Source organism: Myxocyprinus asiaticus, chromosome 7 (assembly GCF_019703515.2).
Source record: "Myxocyprinus asiaticus isolate MX2 ecotype Aquarium Trade chromosome 7, UBuf_Myxa_2, whole genome shotgun sequence".
NCBI lineage: Eukaryota > Metazoa > Chordata > Actinopteri > Cypriniformes > Catostomidae > Myxocyprinus > Myxocyprinus asiaticus.
This window is the reverse complement of record NC_059350.1, coordinates 20,022,648-20,045,324: the sequence shown is the minus strand read 5'-3', so window position 1 is coordinate 20,045,324 and position 22,677 is coordinate 20,022,648. Positions and strand designations below refer to the sequence as shown.

At 36.7% G+C, this 22,677-nt stretch overlaps 1 protein-coding gene and 1 long non-coding RNA gene across 2 annotated transcripts; one reads left to right on the top strand and one right to left on the bottom strand.

The window, feature by feature from the left end:
* Nucleotides 1–8,470: 8,470 nt before the first annotated feature.
* Nucleotides 8,471–11,414, bottom strand: LOC127443957 (uncharacterized). The gene is made up of 2 exons (XR_007897726.1): nucleotides 10,128–11,414; nucleotides 8,471–9,711 (listed from the first exon to the last, which is right to left on the bottom strand). It is a non-coding gene; the product is annotated as an uncharacterized LOC127443957 (long non-coding RNA).
* A 76-nt stretch (nucleotides 11,415–11,490) lies between these two features.
* On the top strand, nucleotides 11,491–18,900 carry LOC127443952 (U6 snRNA-associated Sm-like protein LSm6). The gene is made up of 4 exons (XM_051703041.1): nucleotides 11,491–11,592; nucleotides 11,992–12,090; nucleotides 18,353–18,466; nucleotides 18,700–18,900. Exons 2-4 carry the CDS (start codon nucleotides 11,997–11,999, stop codon nucleotides 18,732–18,734), a joined length of 243 nt encoding a protein of 80 aa, XP_051559001.1. The 5' UTR covers nucleotides 11,491–11,592; nucleotides 11,992–11,996; the 3' UTR covers nucleotides 18,735–18,900.
* The last annotated feature ends 3,777 nt before the right edge of the window (nucleotides 18,901–22,677 follow it).

Genomic DNA, 22,677 nt, shown 5'->3' with positions numbered 1-22,677 from the left:
TAGTGAAGTAAAAAAAGCTTGTGAAACTCAGGTTGTGTCTGTACAGCTCCATTATGTTTTTATTCAGCATCACTTAACAAGCCAAGCTATTCGTGCTTTTCCAGTAAAGTCAAGAATGTGCTGCAGTTGTACACCAAGGAGGTCACCATAGTGTGCATGCATGTCAGCTCATACAGCTCAAATAATATTGTATTTATTTACCACAGAACATGGCATGTCTATTACTGACAACCTTATTTTAAATGAATGATTTCCTAGATAGAAAAAAATGTGATGTAATATGTGTTTCTTTCTATTAACTGTCCTTTAGGACATGAACTCTGAACTCTGGCAACAATGGGGGAAAATTACTCATTGAATATTCATTAACTTGTGCCTAGGTGTGTACACAGCTCTTAACCACACTTGTTTATGACTTAAGGACTTGTAGTGCTGACCTTACTTTAACACGGCACCAGATACCAAATTAACCTCTTGCCTCCTCAGGGCTACCAGTGCCCTGCTAACAAGCAAACTGTCTGGATGCGCCAGAAGTGCTTTATGATTCTGTCTCTCAGGTGCATGCCCTCCTCTTCCTGTGAACAAAAGACAAGTTTCATTTCGCCATATCATTTTTTTTTTTTTTTTTTTTTTTGGCTACTCATGTATGTTCTTAGTTACACCTCAGCTATTACTATACAAGGGGTGGTGGACTGCAGTGGACTGTCCAGTGGAGTGTGTGTCTGTCTGTCTGTCTGTCTGTCAAACATAACTATACAACTATATTAAAACAGATTGTTATTTTAACACCTGAATAAATTAACCAACTAAAGTTGCAGTTTAGTATGGTTATATTTTCATATATATATATATATATATATATATATATATATATATATATATATATATATATATATATATATATAGGGTTGGGAGGATTACTTTTGAAATGTATTCCACTACAGATTACAGAATACATGCTGTAAAATGTAATTTGTAACATATTCTGTTAAATTACTCAAGGTCAGTAACGTATTCTAAATACTTTGGATTACTTCTTCAGCAGTGGTAGATTTTTTCACTTGTTTTGACAATAAAAACTCTGCCAGTACAGTAAGACAAAATACACATGTTCAAAATACATTATCTGAAAAACCTAAATATCTTATGCAGTATTGTTTATAAAACAAGATAAACTTAATTGATCTTGTTTTAAGGATTTTTAGATATTGTTACAGGAAAATAATACAAAAATTATTATCAAGAATATGATGTTTGCCCTAATATCAAAGGTCTTACTAGAAAAACAGAAATTATGATCCAATGTGAATTTTCTTGATAAAGAAATATGATCATGCCTGGTAACGTGCATGTAAAATGGTTAGAAATAGCATTTTAGCTTAGCGTAAAACTGACAATTTACACAAGGTTTATTTCTATTTCTTCTGCTCCAAACTTACTTCAAACTTACTTCTCTGTCTGCTCGTATGAATGTAACACATCATAAGATAGTGTTTCACCGCTGTTCAAATGCACTTTGGATCGCATCGTTAATATGTATAAATGTTTTCCATCTGAAAGGACTAAATTTTAAATTAAACAAATGACAATAAAATGCAAAGTAATCTCTTCAGTAATCAAAATACTTTTTGGATGTAACTGTATTCTAATTACCAATGATTTAAATTGTAACTGTAGTGGAATACAGTTACTTATATTTTGTATTTTAAATACGTAATCCCGTTACATGTATTTCATGTCTCCCCAACCCTGTATGTATAATATATATATATACACACACACACAGGTGCATCTCAATAAATTAGAATGTCGTGGAAAAGTTCATTTATTTCAGTAATTCAACTCAAATTGTGAAACTCGTGTATTAAATAAATTCAATGCACACAGACTGAAGTAGTTTAAATCTTTGGTTCTTTTAATTGTGATGATTTTGGCTCACATTTAACTAAAACCCACCAATTCACTATCTCAACAAATTAGAATATGGTGACATGCCAATCAGCTAATCAACTCAAAACACCTGCAAAGGTTTCCTGAGCCTTCAAAATGGTCTCTCAGTTTGGTTCACTAGGCTACACAATCATGGGGAAGACTGCTGATCTGACAGTTGTCTAGAAGACAATCATTGACACCCTTCACAAGGAGGGTAAGCCACAAACATTCATTGCCAAAGAAGCTGGCTGTTCACAGAGTGCTGTATCCAAGCATGTTAACAGAAAGTTGAGTGGAAGGAAAAAGTGTGGAAGAAAAAGATGCACAACCAACCGAGAGAACCGCAGCCTTATGATCGTCAAGCAAAATCGATTCAAGAATTTGGGTGAACTTCACAAGGAATGGACTGAGGCTGGGGTCAAGGCATCAAGAGCCACCACACACAGACGTGTCAAGGAATTTGGCTACAGTTGTCGTATTCCTCTTGTTAAGCCACTCCTGAACCACAGACAACGTCAGAGGCGTCTTACCTGGGCTAAGGAGAAGAGGAACTGGACTGTTGCCCAGTGTTCCAAAGTCCTCTTTTCAGATGAGAGCAAGTTTTGTATTTCATTTGGAAACCAAGGTCCTAGGGTCTGGATGAAGGGTGGAGAAGCTCATAGCCCAAGTTGCTTGAAGTCCAGTGTTAAGTTTCCACAGTCTGTGATGATTTGGGGTGCAATGTCATCTGCTGGTGTTGGTCCATTTTGTTTTTTGAAAACCAAAGTCACTGCACCCGTTTACCAAGACATTTTGGAGCACTTCATGCTTCCTTCTGCTGACCAGCTTTTTAAAGATGCTGATTTCATTTTCCAGCAGGATTTGGCACCTGCCCACACTGCCAAAAGCACCAAAAGTTGGTTAAATGACCATGGTCTTGGTGTGCTTGACTGGCCAGCAAACTCACCAGACCAGAACCCCATAGAGAATCTATGGGGTATTGTCAAGAGGAAAATGAGAAACAAGAGACCAAAAACTGCAGATGAGCTGAAGGCCACTGTCAAAGAAACCTGGGCTTCCATACCACCTCAGCAGTGCCACAAACTGATCACCTCCATGCCACGCCAAATTGAGGCAGTAATTAAAGCAAAATGAGCCCCTACCAAGTATTGAGTACATATACAGTAAATGAACATACTTTCCAGAAGGCCAACAATTCACTAAAAATGTTTTTTTTATTGGTCTTATGATGTATTCTAATTTTTTGAGATGGTGAATTGGTGGGTTTGTTAAATGTGAGCCAAAATCATCACAATTAAAAGAACCAAAGACTTAAACTACTTCAGTCTGTGTGCATTGAATTTATTTAATACACAAGTTTCACAATTTGAGTTGAATTACTGAAATAAATGAACTTTTCCACAACATTCTAATTTATTGAGATGCACCTGTATACACACACACACACACACACACACACACACAGTTGAAGTCAGAAGTTTACATACACTCATTTTTTAACCACTCCACAGATTTAATATTAGCAAACTATAGTTTTGGCAAGTCGTTTAAGACATCTACTTTGTGCATGACACAAGTAATTTTTCCAACAATTGTTTACAGACAGATTTTCACTTTTAATTGACTATAACAATTCCAGTGGGTCAGAAGTTTACATACACTAAGTTAATTGTGCCTTTAAGCAGCTTGGAAAATTCCAGAAAATGGTGTCAAGCCTTTAGGCAATTAGCCAATTAGCTTCTGATAGGAGGTGTACCTGTGGATGTATTTTAAGGCCTACCTTCAAACTCAGTGCCTCTTTGCTTGACATCATGGGAAAATCAAAAGAAATCAGCCAAGACCTCAGAAAACAAATTGTGGACCTCCACAATTCTGGTTCATCCTTGGGAGCAATTTCCAAATGCCTGAAGGTACCACGTTCATCTGTACAAACAATAGTACAGAAGTATAAACACCATGGGACCATGCAGCCATCATACCACTCAGGAAGGAGATGCATTCTGTCTCCTAGATAGGAACATATTTTGGTGCGAAAAGTGCAAATCAATCCCAGAACAACAGCAAATGACCTTGTGAAGATGCTGGAGGAAACAGGTATACCAGTATCTACAATTTAAGTCAGAAGTTTACATATTCCTTATCCAAATACATTTAAACTCAGTTTTTCACAATTCATGACATTTAATCGTAGAAAAGATTCCCTGTCTTAGGTCAGTTAGGATCACTACTTTATTTTAAGAATGTGAAATGTCAGAATAATAGGAGAGAGAATTATTTATTTCAGCTTTTATTTCTTTCATCACATACCCAATGGGTCAGAAGTTTACATACACTTTGTTAGTATTTGGTAGCATTGCCTTTAAATTGCTTAACTTGGGCCAAATGTTTTGGGTAGCCTTTCACAAGTTTCTCAAAATAAGTTGCTGGAATTTTGGCCCATCCAAAATACATTAATCTCTAGGAGACAGAATGCAACTCCTTCCTGAGTGGTATGATTGCTGCGTGGTCCCATGGTGTTTATACTTGCATACTATTATTTGTACAGATGAACGTGGTACATTCAGGCATCTGGAAATTAAGCTAATTGTCTAAAGGCTTGACATAATTTTCTGGAATTTTTCAAGCTGCTTAAAGGCACATTTATCTTAGTGTATGTAAACTTCTGACTCACTGGAATTGTGATATAGTCAATTAAAAGTGAAAATTGTAAACAATTGTTAGAAAAATTACTCATCATGCTCAAAGTAGATGTCCTAAACAACTTGCCAAAACTATAGTTTGCTAATATTAAATCTAGCACAATACTTGTTGACCCCTCTCCAAACATATCGCTTATGGTTGTGACAATAAAGCTCTATTTTGGTCTCGTCACTCCAAATTACAGTGTGCCAGAATCTGTGAGGCGTGTCAAGGTGTTGTGGGGCGTATTGTAACCGGGCTTTTTTGCGGCATTGGCTTCTTTCTGGCAACTCGACCATGTAGCTCATTTTTGTTCAAGTATCGTCGTATTGTGCTCCTTGAAACAACCACACCGTCTTTTTCCAGAGCAGCCTGTATTTCTCCTGAGGTTACCTGTGGGTTTTTCTTTGTATCCCAAACAATTCTTCTGGCAGTTGTGGCTGAAATCTTTCTTGGTCTACCTGACCTTGGCTTGGTATCAAGAGATCCCCGAATTCTCCACTTCTTAATAAGTGATTGAACAGTACTGACTGGCATTTTCAAGGCTTTGGATATCTTTTTATATCCTTTTCCATCTTTATAAAGTTCCATTACCTTGTTACACAGGTCTTTTGACAGTTCTTTTCTGCTCCCCATGGCTCAGTATCTAGCCTGATCAGTGCATCCACGTGAGAGCTAACAAACTCATTGACTCTTTATACACAGACACTAATTGCAATTTAAAAAGCCACAGGTGTGGGAAATTAACCTTTAATTGCCATTTAAACCTGTGTGTGTCACCTTGTGTGTCTGTAACAAGGCCAAACATTCAAGGGTATGTAAACTTTTGATCAGGGCCATTTGGGTGATTTCTGTTATCATTATGATTTAAAAAGGAGCCAAACAACTATGTGATAATAAATGGCTTCATATGATCACTATCCTTAAAATATTTTTTGCATGATCAGTCATATTTTCAAAATCAATGCCAAAATTTCACAATTTCTGCCAGGGTATGCAAACTTTTGAGCACAACTGTATGTATGTATGTATATATATATATATATATATATATAAAACATTGTTTTTACGTTTTGTAGCAACTGTATGTAAACATTTTTAAAACATTGTAAGGTGACATCTATCTATCTATCTATCTATCTATCTATCTATCTGTCCATCTGTCTCATTCTCAAAACATGTTGACTTTCCAACTTAGAAAATATTAACATTTTCAGTTCAGTTCCGTTTTTTTTTTTTTTTTCCACCATAAAAGCTGAGGGTAAACATTTTTAACATCACAACATTATTTTTATTCACAAAGGACCATTTGACTTTCTTAGATTTTATTATTTTATTTTGTTTAACAAATTAAGCAAGGGTTGTGACACCAGTGAGATAACACCAGAGACAAATTTGTCGCTGGTGTTATCTCACTGGTGTTACAAATTCTCTTAAGATTTATTTTCTAAGTTGGTGTCAATAGCATCACAAAACATACACCCCTGATCAGACTAAAATCAATCAATGTTACCATTAAATAAATTTGTTCCCAAAAAAAATCTTTCACATGAAAATTAATAGTGTAACACCAGTGACACATTACAATGAACCATGTGAAAAAATTACATTTAAAATGTAAATTAATAACTTTTTCAACATGGTGAAAAAAATCTCTACATGCACATTTTAGCATCCTGTTCTACCTTTGAACTTTGACATTTGAAGTTCATTTCCACAAATTTTTGTATTTTCAAAATAAAAGTTTTTAATATTGATAACACCAATGACATGAAATCAAGGGACAATTATTCTTTTAAAACTAATTTTATTTTTTTTTAATTTTTTGCACACTTGTTAGGCCTTGCACTAATGCTTGACCTGAGAAAACAAAATGCGTAAAAAACAAACAAACAAACAAACAAAAACAACAAAAAACAAAAAAACAAAACACATAAATAACTGTAAATGTCAGAGAAGTGGTGTACCAGATTAAGGGGACGAGAGTTTTTTTATGCAGTTGACAAATTCAAATATGCTTTGAATTTGAAAAAATGTGTAAAACAATTTAGAGTCAAATTATTTCATATTATTTAATAAAAGGTTAGGTTATAGAAAGATGCCTTTAAATGGGGTTTCTAGACTATTTCTTGTCTATCTATCTATCTATCTATCTATCTATCTATCTATCTATCTATCTATCTATCTGGCTGGCTGGCTGGTTGGCTGGCTGGCTCTGTCTCTCATCATTTACTCACCCTCATGCCATCCCAGATGTGTATGACTTTCTTTCTTCAGCAAAAAACAAATGAAGATTTTTAGAAGAATATTTCAGCTCTGTAGGTCCATACAATGCAAGTGAATGGTGACCAAAACTTTGTAGCTCCAAAAATCACATAAAGAAAACATAAAAGTAATCTAAAAATGACTCCAGTGGTTAAATCTATATCTTCAGAAGTGATATAATAAATGTGGGTGAGAAACAGATTCAAATGTATGTCTTCTGAAAAAAAATGTTTTACTCTAAATATCCACTTTCACTTTCAAATGTGAAAATGAAATTAAACAGGCACCATATATGACTTTCAGGTGTAAAAGTGAAAGTGTAAAAAAAAGGACTTAAATTTTTATCTCTTTCTCACCCACATCTATCATATAGCTTCTGCAGATATAGATTTAACCACTGGAGTCATATAGATTACTTTTATGTTTCCGTAATGTGCTTTTCGGAGCTACAAAGGTCTGATCACCGTTCACTTGCATAACGACCTACAGAGTTGTAGGTCACCAGATGACGATGTGCTATAATGTAATGCAATAATTTAATATGAAATGGTTCTTGGAAAATATTTTATTTAGTCATAAAACACAGCTACTTTTGAATGGCTGTCTATGGAGAAGCATGCCTTTTGCCATCGGGTAGTGTAGTACCAGCATCTACCAGCAGGTGCGAACAGGGACCTGTTAACCAGCCAATTCCTGACCTCCTGTTGCCGACCCATGTCTATTTGTCCCATTCACGCCATTTACCTTATTCACGCTAGCGCCATTTTAAATGGGAATGACAACAAGGCTGTCCGGGATAGACATCTCTTCAATGGCACGAACGGTATAAATCTGTATAAAAGCTCCTAGATCACATTTGATTTTCCACAACTCATGTTGTCTGGAGTTCTTTGTATACTGAATGTTACTGGACAGATATTTTATTAATGTTTTGTTCACGGAACAATCCAAAAACAGTTTAAACTGCAGTGCAGCCCATTGAAGAGACTGTAAGTCTATCCCTCACAGCCTCGTTGTCATTCCCATTAAAAATCAAAGATGGCGCTAGCGTGAATAATGTCTATTTTCTTCTCCGCCTCAATCAGGCGTTCAGTAGTCAGGGCACTGATCAAGGAGTCAGCCATTTTTAGGGCTGTCTCATTCACAGAATCCTTCTAATGCACAGAAACGTTTGCTCCCTAAAAAAAAAAAAAAAAAACTCACAATGCACCGTAAAAACTAGGGAGTATCGTTGCTCACGATGTTCCCTTACCGGAAACGTCGTCATGTCTTTTGAAGTCTCTCAAGTTTTTTGAAGACGAGCACAAGTGTAAAACTACGAAGTCCAAGCCTTATTTTCTCTTCAAAAGAGATGTTGTTTGTAATGCCTTTCATTCATAATTACCATGAAAGTGAAACAATCTTTTAATTATTTGAGTTGTTAAAAGAAGGTTTAAAATGCACTCCAATATATTTGTATTTCTTTATTTATGGGTGATTCTCCAATTGACCGCCTAAACTTTTGAGAAATTAAATTACTAATGCTGTTCTTTTAATGTTGCGTAAACAATCTTTACATGTTATGAAATAAAGATCAAACGCTGGCCTAAATGTATCCCATATAGAATTATAATATTTTAGCTTTTTTTCCCTGATGCACCACAGCAAATGGTCATTATCATCACAACATTTAAAAACTAATTTTTTTCACGTAAAAGGATGTAACAAGAAAGTTTTTCAAATTAATTCATATTGTAAACATTGGTTACTTAAAAAAAAAAAACTTTTGAGTTTTTTTAAACAAACAACATATTACATATTTTTCATGTTTTCACCATCAAAATAATATTTTCATTTTCTAGCAATATTCACTTTTGATTAATGTGCAGAAAACCCCCTTCTGGTGTTTCTTTTTGATGGAGTGGTAATTAGCCCATGCAAAATGGTGAGGATACAAACAGTTTAAGCAAAACTTTTACAGAAAAATAAGTGTCATGGTGGTAATGACGCAGTGTTTTGGTAATGACATAACATGTTGGAGATGACAGTAGTTAGTAACATGGTACATAAAAATGGATTAAAACAGAGACAAACAACACTTAACATAAAAGTAGCCCATGAGAAGGAAAAATCTGCTCATTGTTTTGCAAGAGATTCCAATTTGCTTTTTCACTTCATTGAGAAAATGGTACTTCTTCAGTACCTTCCCAGCCAGAATCTTTGAGAGTTTCCTTGTCTTTCACTCCAGACTGATGGTATTTTTTTTCTAAGCTCTGACAAGACCGTATTATGAAAGAGTAATGTCCTCCTTAAGGCCTTTGGTTTAAGCTGCATTTGTTTTTTAGTTTTCAGCATTGGCGACTCCAAATTAGAAAGCTGCTGGGAAAGCCGAGTACACTTCTTTTTGTATTTTTCCATCTTTCTCTGAGATTCTTCTAGCTTCTTTTGGATTGCACTAAGGTCACGATAGACTTTTGTTCTGTTTGCCTTCTTTTTCCGTCCTCGTCAGTGAGCTGTTTTATGATGTGCACTTGAACATTCAGGACATTCTTGGAAATGTTGAGCATCATTCTGTCCCTGTCGCTGGTCTACTGGAGACTCAGATGGGCTGTTGCTTGCTAAATACTACTGTATTTCCTGTCTTCTCCTATAACTGGCTCTTTCATTTCGTTGGTTAACCTTCCATTGTCGGCATTTATGTCTTTTTTCCCATTTTGAAAGCTGGGAGATTGTTTTAAGCTTTCCTGTATCTTTCCTTTTCTCTTGCAAGGTACTCTTGATATTTCACAGGATCTTCCTTGACTTTGTCTCTGTATTTTCTAGACCGTTGTGCTGCCGTCATTGGGGCCATGATATCTTAAAGAGAAATAGTGAAAATTTAAGTTCATTTATTTTTTTTCATCATAATTATGGTCATAAGAAAGATTAATCTCTAAACATCAGAGAAGAAATCTAAATATTACAAAAGAAATCCCTACATATTAGAAAATAAACTGATAGGATGTCATTACAATCACCAGGTGTCATTACCATCACAACTAGAAATGTGTTGGTAATGACATGACATTTCTTAGTTTTGGGGGGAAAAATGAGGCTAGCTCATGGTTTTGCTAACACTACTTTGTAGCTAACATAAGATGCACTTTAAATACATCAAAATAAAGCAAAATATGCATCTATTTTTGTAAAATATTGCATCAGGTTCATATATGGTAATGACGGTGAATAAGTATACTCTTTGATCAGAAGAAATACATTATAAAATTACTCACTTTTGTTAACATCAAATCTTCAGACTTCTCTCATGGCTGGCATGTACTCCTCTGTCAGTTATTATTTCCATGGTTATCACTTAAACAGGTGTTACCCCCCGGAAACAATATGCTGTGATGGTAATGACGAGAATGTTGGGGACAGCGATATCTTGTCCAAAAATATATACAACTTGTACAGATGTAAAATAAATGTATATAGCTCAAAACTTTTTAAACTACTATGAAGACACACAATGAGAAATATTCATGATTTGATCACTTTTCAATAGTTTTTCGAAACAGAGAAGTTTAAAAGTCTGGGTTGGGGACAAGGCCAAAGTAGCAAAGTATTGGTATTTAAAAAATAAATAGGAAGACATAATTTTTTGGTACAGTAAATTTTTTCAAGGTAAAATTACTATTGTTTTTAATGACTAAACAGTTTGTTTCATAGTTAAGTGTTTTTAGATGACTTTTTGGTGCAGGGACATAAAAGTGCCTCCAATAGGAGAGCCACCCTTATGCCATTTCTGTTATAATAACATTGCAGGTTTGAATATCGATCGTGTCCATTTATTCAACGATGGTGCTCATTAATAACAGCTGCGCTTCAGTGCGCGAGCTCGTTAACCTGTTGCAGGTGCTTGAGTCATAAGTGTCCCAGTGGATCAGTACCCTTCCCAGTGCTCGAATTCGTGTTCACGATATAGGGAGCTGATTGTGTCTCGTTTGGAAGGATGCGTCCTCATACGTCACCGAGGCTGTCTCCTTTCAGAAAAGCGAGTAGGACACTTCGAATGCTGCTTTCGAATGCGACCTTCTTTCACGGGAATTCGGAGAATGCATGAGGTGTGTCCTTCGTGGGCACTCATAACCCACAATTCTTTGCTTCAACGGAAATGTCTAAAAAAATTACTCCAATTTGCCGGTAAATATGAGGAATGTTAATTCCCAAGTTGAAGTACCTCAGCAGATGGGTGCAGAGTATATAATATGTATAATTATATTAATATATAATTAAAATAAAGTATTAGACTAAACGTACACCTGTAACAATCTATGTTCTTTCCCTTTACATCATTATAACTCTCCTAAAATGTACCTCATACACTGCCTTCCAGAGGGACTTTGTTCCCTTCTCACTCAAAGCGCTCGCGCTTGTTAAAGAGTGGCGTGCTGTCATAGCAACCATGTTACGTTCCGTTTCCGTTTGTCTTAGGAAGGCCGTCTCGTTTAAATGAGGCTTGTTTAAAGGAGGACACTCTGTATACTGCAGCCTTCAAAGGACGCGCCCTACCTAGCACGCAGCCTTAGAAACGAGAAGAAGATGAAGGGTCCTCGGCGGCTTCCATACGCAGTGTTTCTATCGAAGACTCTGATTGGCTGCGTGATGTCATCACCCTGACATAGACTGAGCGACCCAGTTCATTGGTCACATCAACACTTAGTTGAAACTTGCAGCAAACGTTGAGCGTCAATAGAGGTGAGATACTGCTTTATATTGCTTGAATAAAAGTGCTGCAGTTGAGCTTAGCTGAGGTTTATATTAATTGGACTTAAAGTGTGTACAATTTAACAGGTGCAATGAGGTTATTGTATGCTGCACTGGGTTGTAATGCAGGCAGGCTAAATTAGCCGCTAATGCTAAATGTAGTGCGGTGTTTTCACTCTATCCAAATAACTGTATCACTTTAAAGTTCAGCGTTTAAAATATAAGCTTCACTGGTTTATTTTAACATGCGTTTAGTATATTCGATTGTCGATTAACTAAAGTTGCAAATGCATCTCCAAACAGCATTGCATTTTATTGTCAAGCTGATACGTTTATCCTTTATTTTCTATGTCAGCCAGCGAGTAATAACAACTTGATATTGTTTTGTAGTGAAAATGAGTCTCCGGAAGCAGACACCAAGTGATTTCTTGAAGCAGATCATTGGAAGACCAGTGGTGGTGAAACTCAACTCTGGTGTGGATTATAGAGGTGAAAACATAAATACACCTTTGTTTGGTAGACATGATCGTATTTTGTTAAATAGTCACAAAATTAATTCTTTCCAACCGTTTCTAGCTCCCTTAATGTTGAACAATTAGATGCCATTTTTTAATTAGTTTTGCCATAGCTTTATAGCTTAAATGTTGTGAGATGTTGATATTGTTTGAAAAACATTAAAGACCTGTTAAAGGCCCCAGAAAATCACAATTAGATTTTTTTTGCTTTTATAGGTCATCTACAAACTAGCAAACTAGGGTTGATGCATGAAGAGGTGTTAGGGAGTTCAGCAGGGGGTGCTCACCCTGTGGTTTGTGCGGGTCCTAACGCCCCAGTGTAGTGATGGTGATACTATACTGTAAAAAGGCACCGTCCTTCTGATAAGATGTTAAGCCGAGGTCCTGACTCTCTGTGGTCGTTAAAAATCCCAGGACACTTCTTGTAAAGAGTAGGGGTGTACCCTGGTGTCCTGGACACATTCCCTCCATTGGCCCTTATCAATCATGGCCTCCTAATAATTCCCATCCCTGAATTGGCTACTTCACTCTACTCTCCTCTCCACCAATAGCTGGTGTGTGGTGAGCGTACTGGTGCACTATGGCTGCCGTCGCATCATCCAGGTGGATGCTGCACACTGGTGGCGGGTGAGGAGATTCCCCCTATACTAGGTAAAGCGCTTTGAGTGCCTAGAAAAGCACTATATAAATGTAAGGAATTATTACAAGTAATTTTGTAGTTTTTTTTTTTTCTCCCCTTTTTCACCCAAATTTGGAATGCCCAATTCCCAATGTGCTCTAAGTTTCTAAGTCCTCGTGGTGGCGTAGTGACTCACCTCAATCCAGGTGACGGAGGATGAATCTCAGTTGCCTCCGCGTGTGAAACCGTCAGTCCACGCGTCTTATCACGTGGCTTGAGCGTGTTACTGTGGAGACGTAGCGTGTGTGGAGGCTGCACGCTATTTCCTGCGGCATCCACGCACAACTCGCCACGCACCCCATCGAGAGCGAACTACATTATAGCGACCACGAGGAGGTTACCCTATGTGATTCTACCCTCCCTAGCAACCGGGCCAATTTGGTTGCTTAGGAGACCTAGCTGGAGTAACTCAGCACGCCCTGGATTCGAACCCGTGACTCCAGGGGTGATAGTCAGCATCTTTACTCGCTGAGCTACCCAGGCCCCATTTTGTAGGTTATCTAAAGTTTTTATTTTTTATTTTATTTTTTTAGAAGATATAAAAATCCTAAATGTACAGTCTTTCACGTCTTGGAAATCTGACCAAAAATATTCACTACTCATCTTGCACTTACAGGTGTATTTTTGTCCTAAATATATTAAAAATGTTCTCTAGAATGAGAATGTTCCCTCCCTCTCATCCTGCCTGTCTCTGAGTAGTAATAGCAATTAGCAAATCATGGTTCATGTTGGAGATATAAATAAAAGGCTATGGAGCTGTTCAGCTTGTAGTCTAAAAACCTGGAAATCTAATTCACCATGAGTTCCCTCTGGATTTTCCTATCAATTACACTTCCATACCTCAAACGTGAATTTTGAAGCCGTATTGAATTACATTATTTTTTTAAATTGCCGGCTTTAAAATTCACGTGAATTCCCGGGTTCGCCCACAAACTGACGTCACGGCTGAACGGCTCTATTGGCTATTTAAAAGAAGAGAACCTTTGTGTTTTGGCCCAACTTCCTGTTGCAATAGGAAATGTGTTAACGCTGGAAAGAAAACTGTCACGCAATTTCATGGGGTTTTTAAATTAAACAAGACATTTTCAAATCTGGAGTCATACAATTAGACCTGGTTCAGTTAATTTAAACCGCTAGTTTTATCGGCACACTCTGCAGACATATGCTGCTCATACACTAATATTCCTAGTTTAAAAACTCTGCTTTTTATAGATTAGTATTGTTATTTTTATTATGAAACTATTATAGTTTATTGATTGGCACATCCTATTTACTGCAACTATGGCTAAAATTCTCAAAGGCACATTTAAAGCTGAAGTGTGAAACTTTTAGGGGTTAAATCTTTACTCCTTTCCCATCCTAGACCCTGTTTACACCTAGTAGATCCGTTTCGGGTGATCGGATCACATGTGGTCAGCACTAAATACAGGTGAAAATGGGGTCAGGATGAATGATGTTTGTGATCGAATAACAAAAACCATACAGTATACAAATGTTGTCAAAAATGCATGTGACCACATCACATTTGTGGTGCAAACGCTATCAGTCCTGAATTTGTTCCGCACAACAGTGAAACACCTCACCTGTCAATCAACCGCTGTGCTAAAACAAGAGTTTAAAGTTTGCCGTTTAAAAGGAAATAATCATTAGATCGGAAAATGTTAAAAAGCAGATACATACACGAGCATGATAACTTCACGGATCTTATTCAGTGTGTCTGATATCAACATGCAGGGACACAGATTACAAGCACACACATTTGAAGCTCATGTTAATACATGTAATCCACTAAAATAACAGAGAATTCTGCTTGAAATGTTGCGTTTGTGCTTAGATAAAATTTCAGCTGCAATTTTCTGTAAACACTGTCTCTGTGGTACTATAATAACTCCTCTTCCTTTTGAGTGGACAGTCCAGCCCGACACAACAACACTGACTCAACCAATGGCTTGAGTTGTGGTTGGAACTATCTGTTTGTTCGATCAACAGAAGATGGGGGGTGTATTCGGAAAGCCCTTTTGAAAACAATGTTTAATTTTACAATTCTGTTTGGTGGTGCAGAAATTACACGCTTCAGCTTTATGGCTTATATGTGATGTTTAACCCTCCAGCGCTGTTTGGCCATTTTTTTAAAAATTTAACCAATTTTTTTTTTTTTTTTTAATAGTTTCCTCAATTTGAGTGGTACAACAGTTTGTGACTTTTCCTAGACTTAATATCTACACAAAAAAAATTGGACTTGATTCGATGAGTATAAGTGGTATACAGGTGCATCTCAATAAATTAGAATGTCATGGAAAAGTTCATTTATTTCAGTAATTCAACTCAAATTGTGAAACTCGTGTATTAAATAAATTCAATACACACAGACTGAAGTAGTTTAAGTCTTTGGTTCTTTTAATTGTGATGATTTTGGCTCACATTTAACAAAAACCCGCCAATTCACTATCTCAACAAATTAGAATATGGTGACATGCCAATCAGCTAATCAACTCAAAACACCTGCAAAGGTTTCCTGAGCCTTCAAAATGGTCTCTCAGTTTGGTTCACTAGGCTACACAATCATGGGGAAGACTGCTGATCTGACAGTTGTCCAGAAGACAATCATTGACACCCTTCACAAGGAGGGTAAGCCACAAACATTCATTGCCAAAGAAGCTGGCTGTTCACAGAGTGCTGTATCCAAGCATGTTAACAGAAAGTTGAGTGGAAGGAAAAAGTGTGGAAGAAAAAGATGCACAACCAACCGAGAGAACCGCAGCCTTATGATTGTCAAGCAAAATCGATTCAAGAATTTGGGTGAACTTCACAAGGAATGGACTGAGGCTGGGGTCAAGGCATCAAGAGCCACCACTCACAGACGTGTCAAGGAATTTGGCTACAGTTGTCGTATTCCTCTTGTCAAGCCACTCCTGAACCACAGACAACGTCAGAGGCGTCTTACCTGGGCTAAGGAGAAGAAGAACTGGACTGTTGCCCAGTGGTCCAAAGTCCTCTTTTCAGATGAGAGCAAGTTTTGTATTTCATTTGGAAACCAAGGTTCTAGAGTCTGGAGGAAGGGTGGAGAAGCTCATAGCCCAAGTTGCTTGAAGTCCAGTGTTAAGTTTCCACAGTCTGTGATGATTTGGGGTGCAATGTCATCTGCTGGTGTTGGTCCATTGTGTTTTTTGAAAACCAAAGTCACTGCACCCGTTTACCAAGAAATTTTGGAGCACTTCATGCTTCCTTCTGCTGACCAGCTTTTTAAAGATGCTGATTTCATTTTCCAGCAGGATTTGGCACCAGCCCACACTGCCAAAAGCACCAAAAGTTGGTTAAATGACCATGGTGTTGGTGTGCTTGACTGGCCAGCAAACTCACCAGACCTAAACCCCATAGAGAATCTATGGGGTATTGTCAAGAGGAAAATGAGAAACAAGAGACCAAAAAATGCAGATGAGCTGAAGGCCACTGTCAAAGAAACCTGGGCTTCCATACCACCTCAGCAGTGCCACAAACTGATCACCTTCATGCCACGCCGAATTGAGGCAGTAATTAAAGCAAAAGGAGCCCCTACCAAGTATTGAGTACATATACAGTAAATGAACATACTTTCCAGAAGGCCAACAATTCACTAAAAATGTTTTTTTTTATTGGTCTTATGATGTATTCTAATTTGTTGAGATAGTGAATTGGTGGGTTTTAGTTAAATGTGAGCCAAAATCATCACAATTAAAAGAACCAAAGACTTAAACTACTTCAGTCTGTGTGCATTGAATTTATTTAATACACGAGTTTCACAATTTGAGTTGAATTACTGAAATAAATGAACTTTTCCACGACATTCTAATTTACTGAGATGCACCTGTACTTGTTGAAAAAAAGAAGAAAACCCCTGACATTTTTGCTGTTTGTGATCAAAATTGTCTGACCATAGGAAATGAATGGGAGAGACTAAAATTTTTTTTATTTTTTTTTTTTATTTTTTTTTCATGAATTAAAAACAAACTCCGAGTCTGCCTCCAATGCTGGGCCATTGGCTCCTAAACTGAAACATTAAGGAGCCAAATGGCTGTTATTAGTCGCCAACTCACAGAATTGCTCGATTTAGATAGAAAGACAAAGAAAAGGAAGACAGCTGAAAACCCATTAATCAGAGGTTTAATAAACTATATAGTTGAGAAGATAAGTTTGCATTCCCTTTTGTCTCTTTCATCATTTATACAAATGTAAGAGATAAAATATTGTTTTATTTAATACTGCTCTTCATAATCTACATTACAGATAATTACATAAATGCATATAGTAGTTTGTCATCTTGAGCATCAGTGAATGTTTACACCTTGTGTAATAGGTGTGAACAAGTCCCTCAATTGTCCTAAGTGTCGAAAGCTTGATCTCTTATATGATATGGGACTTTTAATTATAAAGAAGCCCGAAATACACATGGGACTCTTATTTTGAAGTGTGTGCACTCCCAGTTGTGAGCTCACTGACGGCTGATTCGCTGAGAAAGCTCCTTGAGCTAACCTGAGCTCCTGAGTTCAAACCTTCAGTTCTTTTCGGGTGATTCGTGAAAGATCCAGTTCAAAAAGAGTCATTTGTTCACGGCTCTCGCGTGCTGGGTTTGTTGTTGCGTGTGGTGCAGCGAGCTCGTCAGAAACGGAACGGCAGAAAAGAGGCGTGAGACACACTGGTGCACGCTCTATACATGTATTCTGTAACTCACAAGATGTCTGACGAAACCGCATATGAACGAACCACAACCCGACTGTCGCCAATGGCGACTAGATTTTAAATTTATAGTCGCAATAAATTATTTTTGGTCGCATTTTATTCGCAGTCTGGAGCCCTGCGATGTATTTGACTAGGTGTGGGAACTGCACCTTACAGACAAAACACTGCATCATTTTGTAATGGAAACAAACTAATTTACTTTTTGATATTTTAAATAAATTGTTGGTAAATAAAAAAAAGTCTTATGTCTTTGTAACACCATTGTCAGGTCTGACAGTAAACAGAGTAGTGTCACATTATTGCCCAAATTTACATTTACAAAAAAGTGTAAAAATGTTAACATTTTACAAAATAGTAAATATGTCTAAATATATATCCAAATGCATAATTTGTGATAATTTAAACCTAGAATTATAAAATCAAAAATTAAGTTATATCAGGCCACACAGTCTCTGCAGCCATCTATTGGTTATTTTTATGACATTATTTTCAAGTCATGTAGTTTTTTTCCCCACCAGATATAAGCAATCTGCCCCAAATTCATATTATTTTATCTTCATGTTTCAAGTTATAGAAGTGTAGATTTTTACTTAAGTCAAGTTGACAAATTTGCTTATTTGTATATGCAAATTAAAGGTGCAATTTAGAAATGTACTGGCAAATAAAATATACATAGCATGCAATTACAAAAGTACACAATTTTATTGTTATTACTTCAGGGAAGAAGCAATGTTATCATTTCTTTAAAAAAAATTAAGTTACACCCGTTCTGACCGCGAACAGCCAAGGTGTTGACCTTTATTGCAGAGCCTAGGAGGGTTAATGAGTGTCTTTCTCTCAGGAGTTCTTGCCTGCCTAGATGGCTACATGAACATCGCTGTGGAACAGACGGAGGAATATGTCAATGGCCAGCTGAAGAACAAATATGGAGATGCGTTTCTTAGAGGAAACAATGGTGTGTAGTGTCTGTAGATTCTTTCTTTTGTTTATCTAGTGTTCTCTGTTACTGAGAGCTACCTAAGCAGGCTCAGTGCATTCTTAACAGAAATTTAGTTTCTCAAGCTTTCTGTGTGCATGCTCAAGTTTTTTTCCAGATACAAATAAAATGTTTGACTGCTCATTTCTTCACATTCTACACTGCGATTGATTGATTTTTTTTTTTTTTTTTTTTTTTCCTTTGTCCTCTAGTGTTATACATCAGTACCCAGAAGAGGAAGATGTGAAGCCATTTTACTTGTTTCTTTATTCATTAGTAGATAAGTGAATTGTTTACTGCTGATGTTCATAATCTTTTGTTAGTTGATGATGTCTAAGTTTGTTACATGTTTTGTAACTCAAGTTTTTGTGTCCTGCACAGTGTAATGCAGTAAAACATTTTTTCCAATGATAGATTTTGTTTTTGTTTTTATTAATTTTATAGATCTGTGCCTGAGGTGCGTCTAAGAAAAATGTTAATTGTGAAATTCAGTCATAAGGAATTGCTGATTGGCCTTTCCAGATCTGGAGACTGTTCAAGGCTATTTTCTGTACATATTTCACAGTATATGGTCTTCTGTTAGGAGCTCTCAGATTTTGTAATTTTATTATTTGATTTAAAATAACTTCAGATTTATCAAGAGGTACACCTCAACTGCACCCTGATTTCTGTGTGCTGGTGTTGTCTGCACATTTCTAACCTTTCTGCCTCCTTTAGGAGGCTCTAATACATTAACAAACGATCCTGGCATTGTGACAGTTCATTAGGCTAAGATAAAAAAAAAAAAAAAAAAATGCTAAACATATGATTAATGAGGCTTCTAATGAGCTGTGTCTTTATGGGCAAGAGGTTTGCTTGGACCTTTATTTCTTTTCTCCCTGAATCCCTATATATATGTGTGCTCTTTGCCCTCATTTAGGAGACAAAAGGCTGCCAAGGTCGGCTCTGAATGCAGGATGAAGGACACGGTATTGATTAAACCTTGTCCGTAACCGGAGTGAGTGGGAGCTTTCTATCAGGAGCTTGGTATCTTCATGGCTACCGCAGCAAATGCTTTTCTACTGTAATAAAAAACCAAAGCCCCTCACGCGACACTTCTCTGCGCTCCGAGATTAATTAGCACTGTTCACAGTAATGACCCAATGACTAAATAGCTTCTGTCTTATGAGGGCTGCTCTAATGACCTAGAGTAACAGCCTGCAGCATCATAACTGGCACCTATGGCTGGGTTATACAAGTTATTCCCATCGTGTTGCATTTATTTTATGGATCGGCAATATTCATATGAATTTGATCACTGCATTATAGCTTTTGGGTTATAATGAATGCTCAAGAGATATTTTAGATGTTTTCATTTCTTATCCTTTAATATAATACTATTTTGACTGAACAGATATGGCATGGTTGCACTTCTAGGGTGCTTTATTAGACTGTGGATTGTTGCATTCATGTGAACATGTTGGTTCTTTCAGTGAGTTTAAGGTCTGCAGCTCCACAAGCAGTTGGACCCTCTCATTGCAAATGATCAGAAATTAGCCCCAATTCCCATAGACTAATGTAAAATAAAATATTAGCTGTTATCTGCAACCTAACACATACTTTAGTCAAAAGAATGTAAAAAAAAAATGGAATTAATAAAACATGTAATGCTGATATTTATATTTCACGGCAATGTGAATGCACGGCTTGTAATTTTTTTTTTTTTTTTTTTACATGTATACAGACTAATATTAATAATGTATATTTATACATATCAAAATGTTTGCTTAAGGTAATCAGTCCTGCTAGCTTGAAAATATGAATCACACATCTAAAGTAAGATTCAGGGGTGAAGGATGAATTGTAAGTACGCAATGCACTTAAAATGGACTAAAGCAACACAATTCTAGAACATTTTGTCACAAATTGATCTCATTGTGTTCTGTCCATTTAAATATGTAAAATGGAAGTTTACTTAATCCACTTGAATTGGGATTATTAATACTTTGTGGTGTTAAGGTAGCATTGATGAAACTAGGCAGGGGATGTCCATTTCCCAGCATGCATTGCATGGAAGGGAGAGTAAATGTTATAGTTAAGCATTATTTTATGTGTTTTTGTGCAAGATGAATATGAATGGGGATAAGTGTTAGTGTTTAATATTTTGTCATCTTGAGATTTAGAAGAGTTTATGTTTGAGTTTTAGGGGTTACCATTATGGTGAAGAGTGGAGTTTGAGCTAACGATAAGGAAAGGTAAATTATACACATTAAAATGATTGCCTGCACTGTAAATGTTGTACTAACCAGCATAGTTTCTATACTGCACATTGTAGTGTTTCCACCCTGCATGTATTTAGTATACACTTTCACTAGTTAGCCCATAAAGAAGTTAGTCAAGTCATTTTTAATTGTACAGCACTTCTCACAACATCGTTTCAAAGCAGCTTTACAGAAAATCATGCATTAACAGAAAATGAAACTGTAATATCTATAAAGTCTTAAGAGTCATCATTGTGTAGTTTGATTAAACATGATTGTATCAAGAGTACTAGAGAAGACTATATATTTTTTTGTTATAAGTTCTTCTAGACTTTTTGTTTTACTGAGTATATGAGAGAAATCTGGAAGATTATGAGTGAAGCTACCTTTAGTGGTTGAAAGATTAGTTCTAACTGAACGATAGCATGGTGTAGATTGAGTAACATTAACTGATCGCAACAAACAAGAGATGAGGTAATGATCTGAGATGTCATCCCTCTGCGGCAGAATTTCTATAGTATCAACATCAACTCCATATGACAGAATTAAATCTAGCGTATGATTATGGTGATGAGATGGTCCTGTCACTTTTTGTCTGACTACAAGAGAGTTTAGAATATCGATAAATGCTAATCCCAATGTGTCATTTTCATTATTTATGTGAATGTTGAAGTCACCAACAATTAAAGCTCTATCCACAGTAACTACTAAATCTGATAGAAAATTAGCAAATTCACCATGGAAATCAGAATACGGCCTGGGTGATCTATATACTGTAGCAAGGGCAAAAGACATCAGAGATGATTTATTTGTTTCTGGCGGTGTCACATTAAGCATTATTGGTTCAAAAGACAAACTTATATCCTAAAACACCAAAAACTTCACTGTAAATTGCAGCAAAACCTCCTCCTCGACCCTTCAGACGAGGCTTATGTTTATAACAATAACCTGGGAGAGTAGATTCATTTAAACTAATATATTCATATTAAGCCAGGTTTCAGTCAAACAGAGCGCATCCAAACTATGATCTGTAATAATTTCATTTACAATTAGTGCTTTGGTTGAAAGAGATCTAATGTTTAGTAGCTCTACCTTTATTTGATGTTTATCTAAAAAATTTTTGTTGTTATTTTCAAGTTTTACCGTAATCAAATTTTTTCTAAATTTGATGCAGTTTGTGTTTGGTAGTTTGGGGAATGGACAGTCTCTATGTGAAATCTAGGCGATACAGTCTCTATGCGTTGTAGTTAATGTGACCCGTGTGACGTCTCTAAGCAGCCAGCAGACGTTCGGATTAGCCAGTTTGTCTGCTTCCTGACCTGGGCCCCATTTAGTCAAATACTATCACTATTAAGACTAATAGTCTTAATAAGCTCAACAGCTGGGATCAAAGTGTGTGTGTTGCTCGCTGTTCTACCCACATCCAAAACAGTATCTACCGGCCTCTCTTTCTCATTGACCTCCACTAGGAGAAAACGAATGCACGCAGTCGAAAAGTGAGATGTAGTCAAGCGGAAAAAAGAAAATGGTGCACGCTGTAATACACGCAGTTGAAAATGTAGAAAAGCGGGGGGGGGGAATAAGCACGCGGTAAAATGGCAAAGGATAAAACAATGAGCGTAGAGGAATAAGCAATGTTAAGCAAGCTACAAACAAACAGACTCGTGCAGTGTGCCGGCAGCAACCGGAACACAAAAAAACTTTTGCTGACTGCTGACCCCTTCAATGTGAGCCAGGTCAGATCTCACAATGTCCTTTGTAATGCCTTAACCCTTCAAAATTGGGAAGTAATCTGGGCTCATCGGAAGCCCTTTTATACAGTTATTGAACGGCTGAATAAAAGGTTGAATGTTGAAATTTAATTGAGTTGCATTGACATATCTAATTTTGTTAGGTTTACCTAATTCAGTTCAATGTTCACAATGTGTTTGTGTTGAGATTACATAGTAT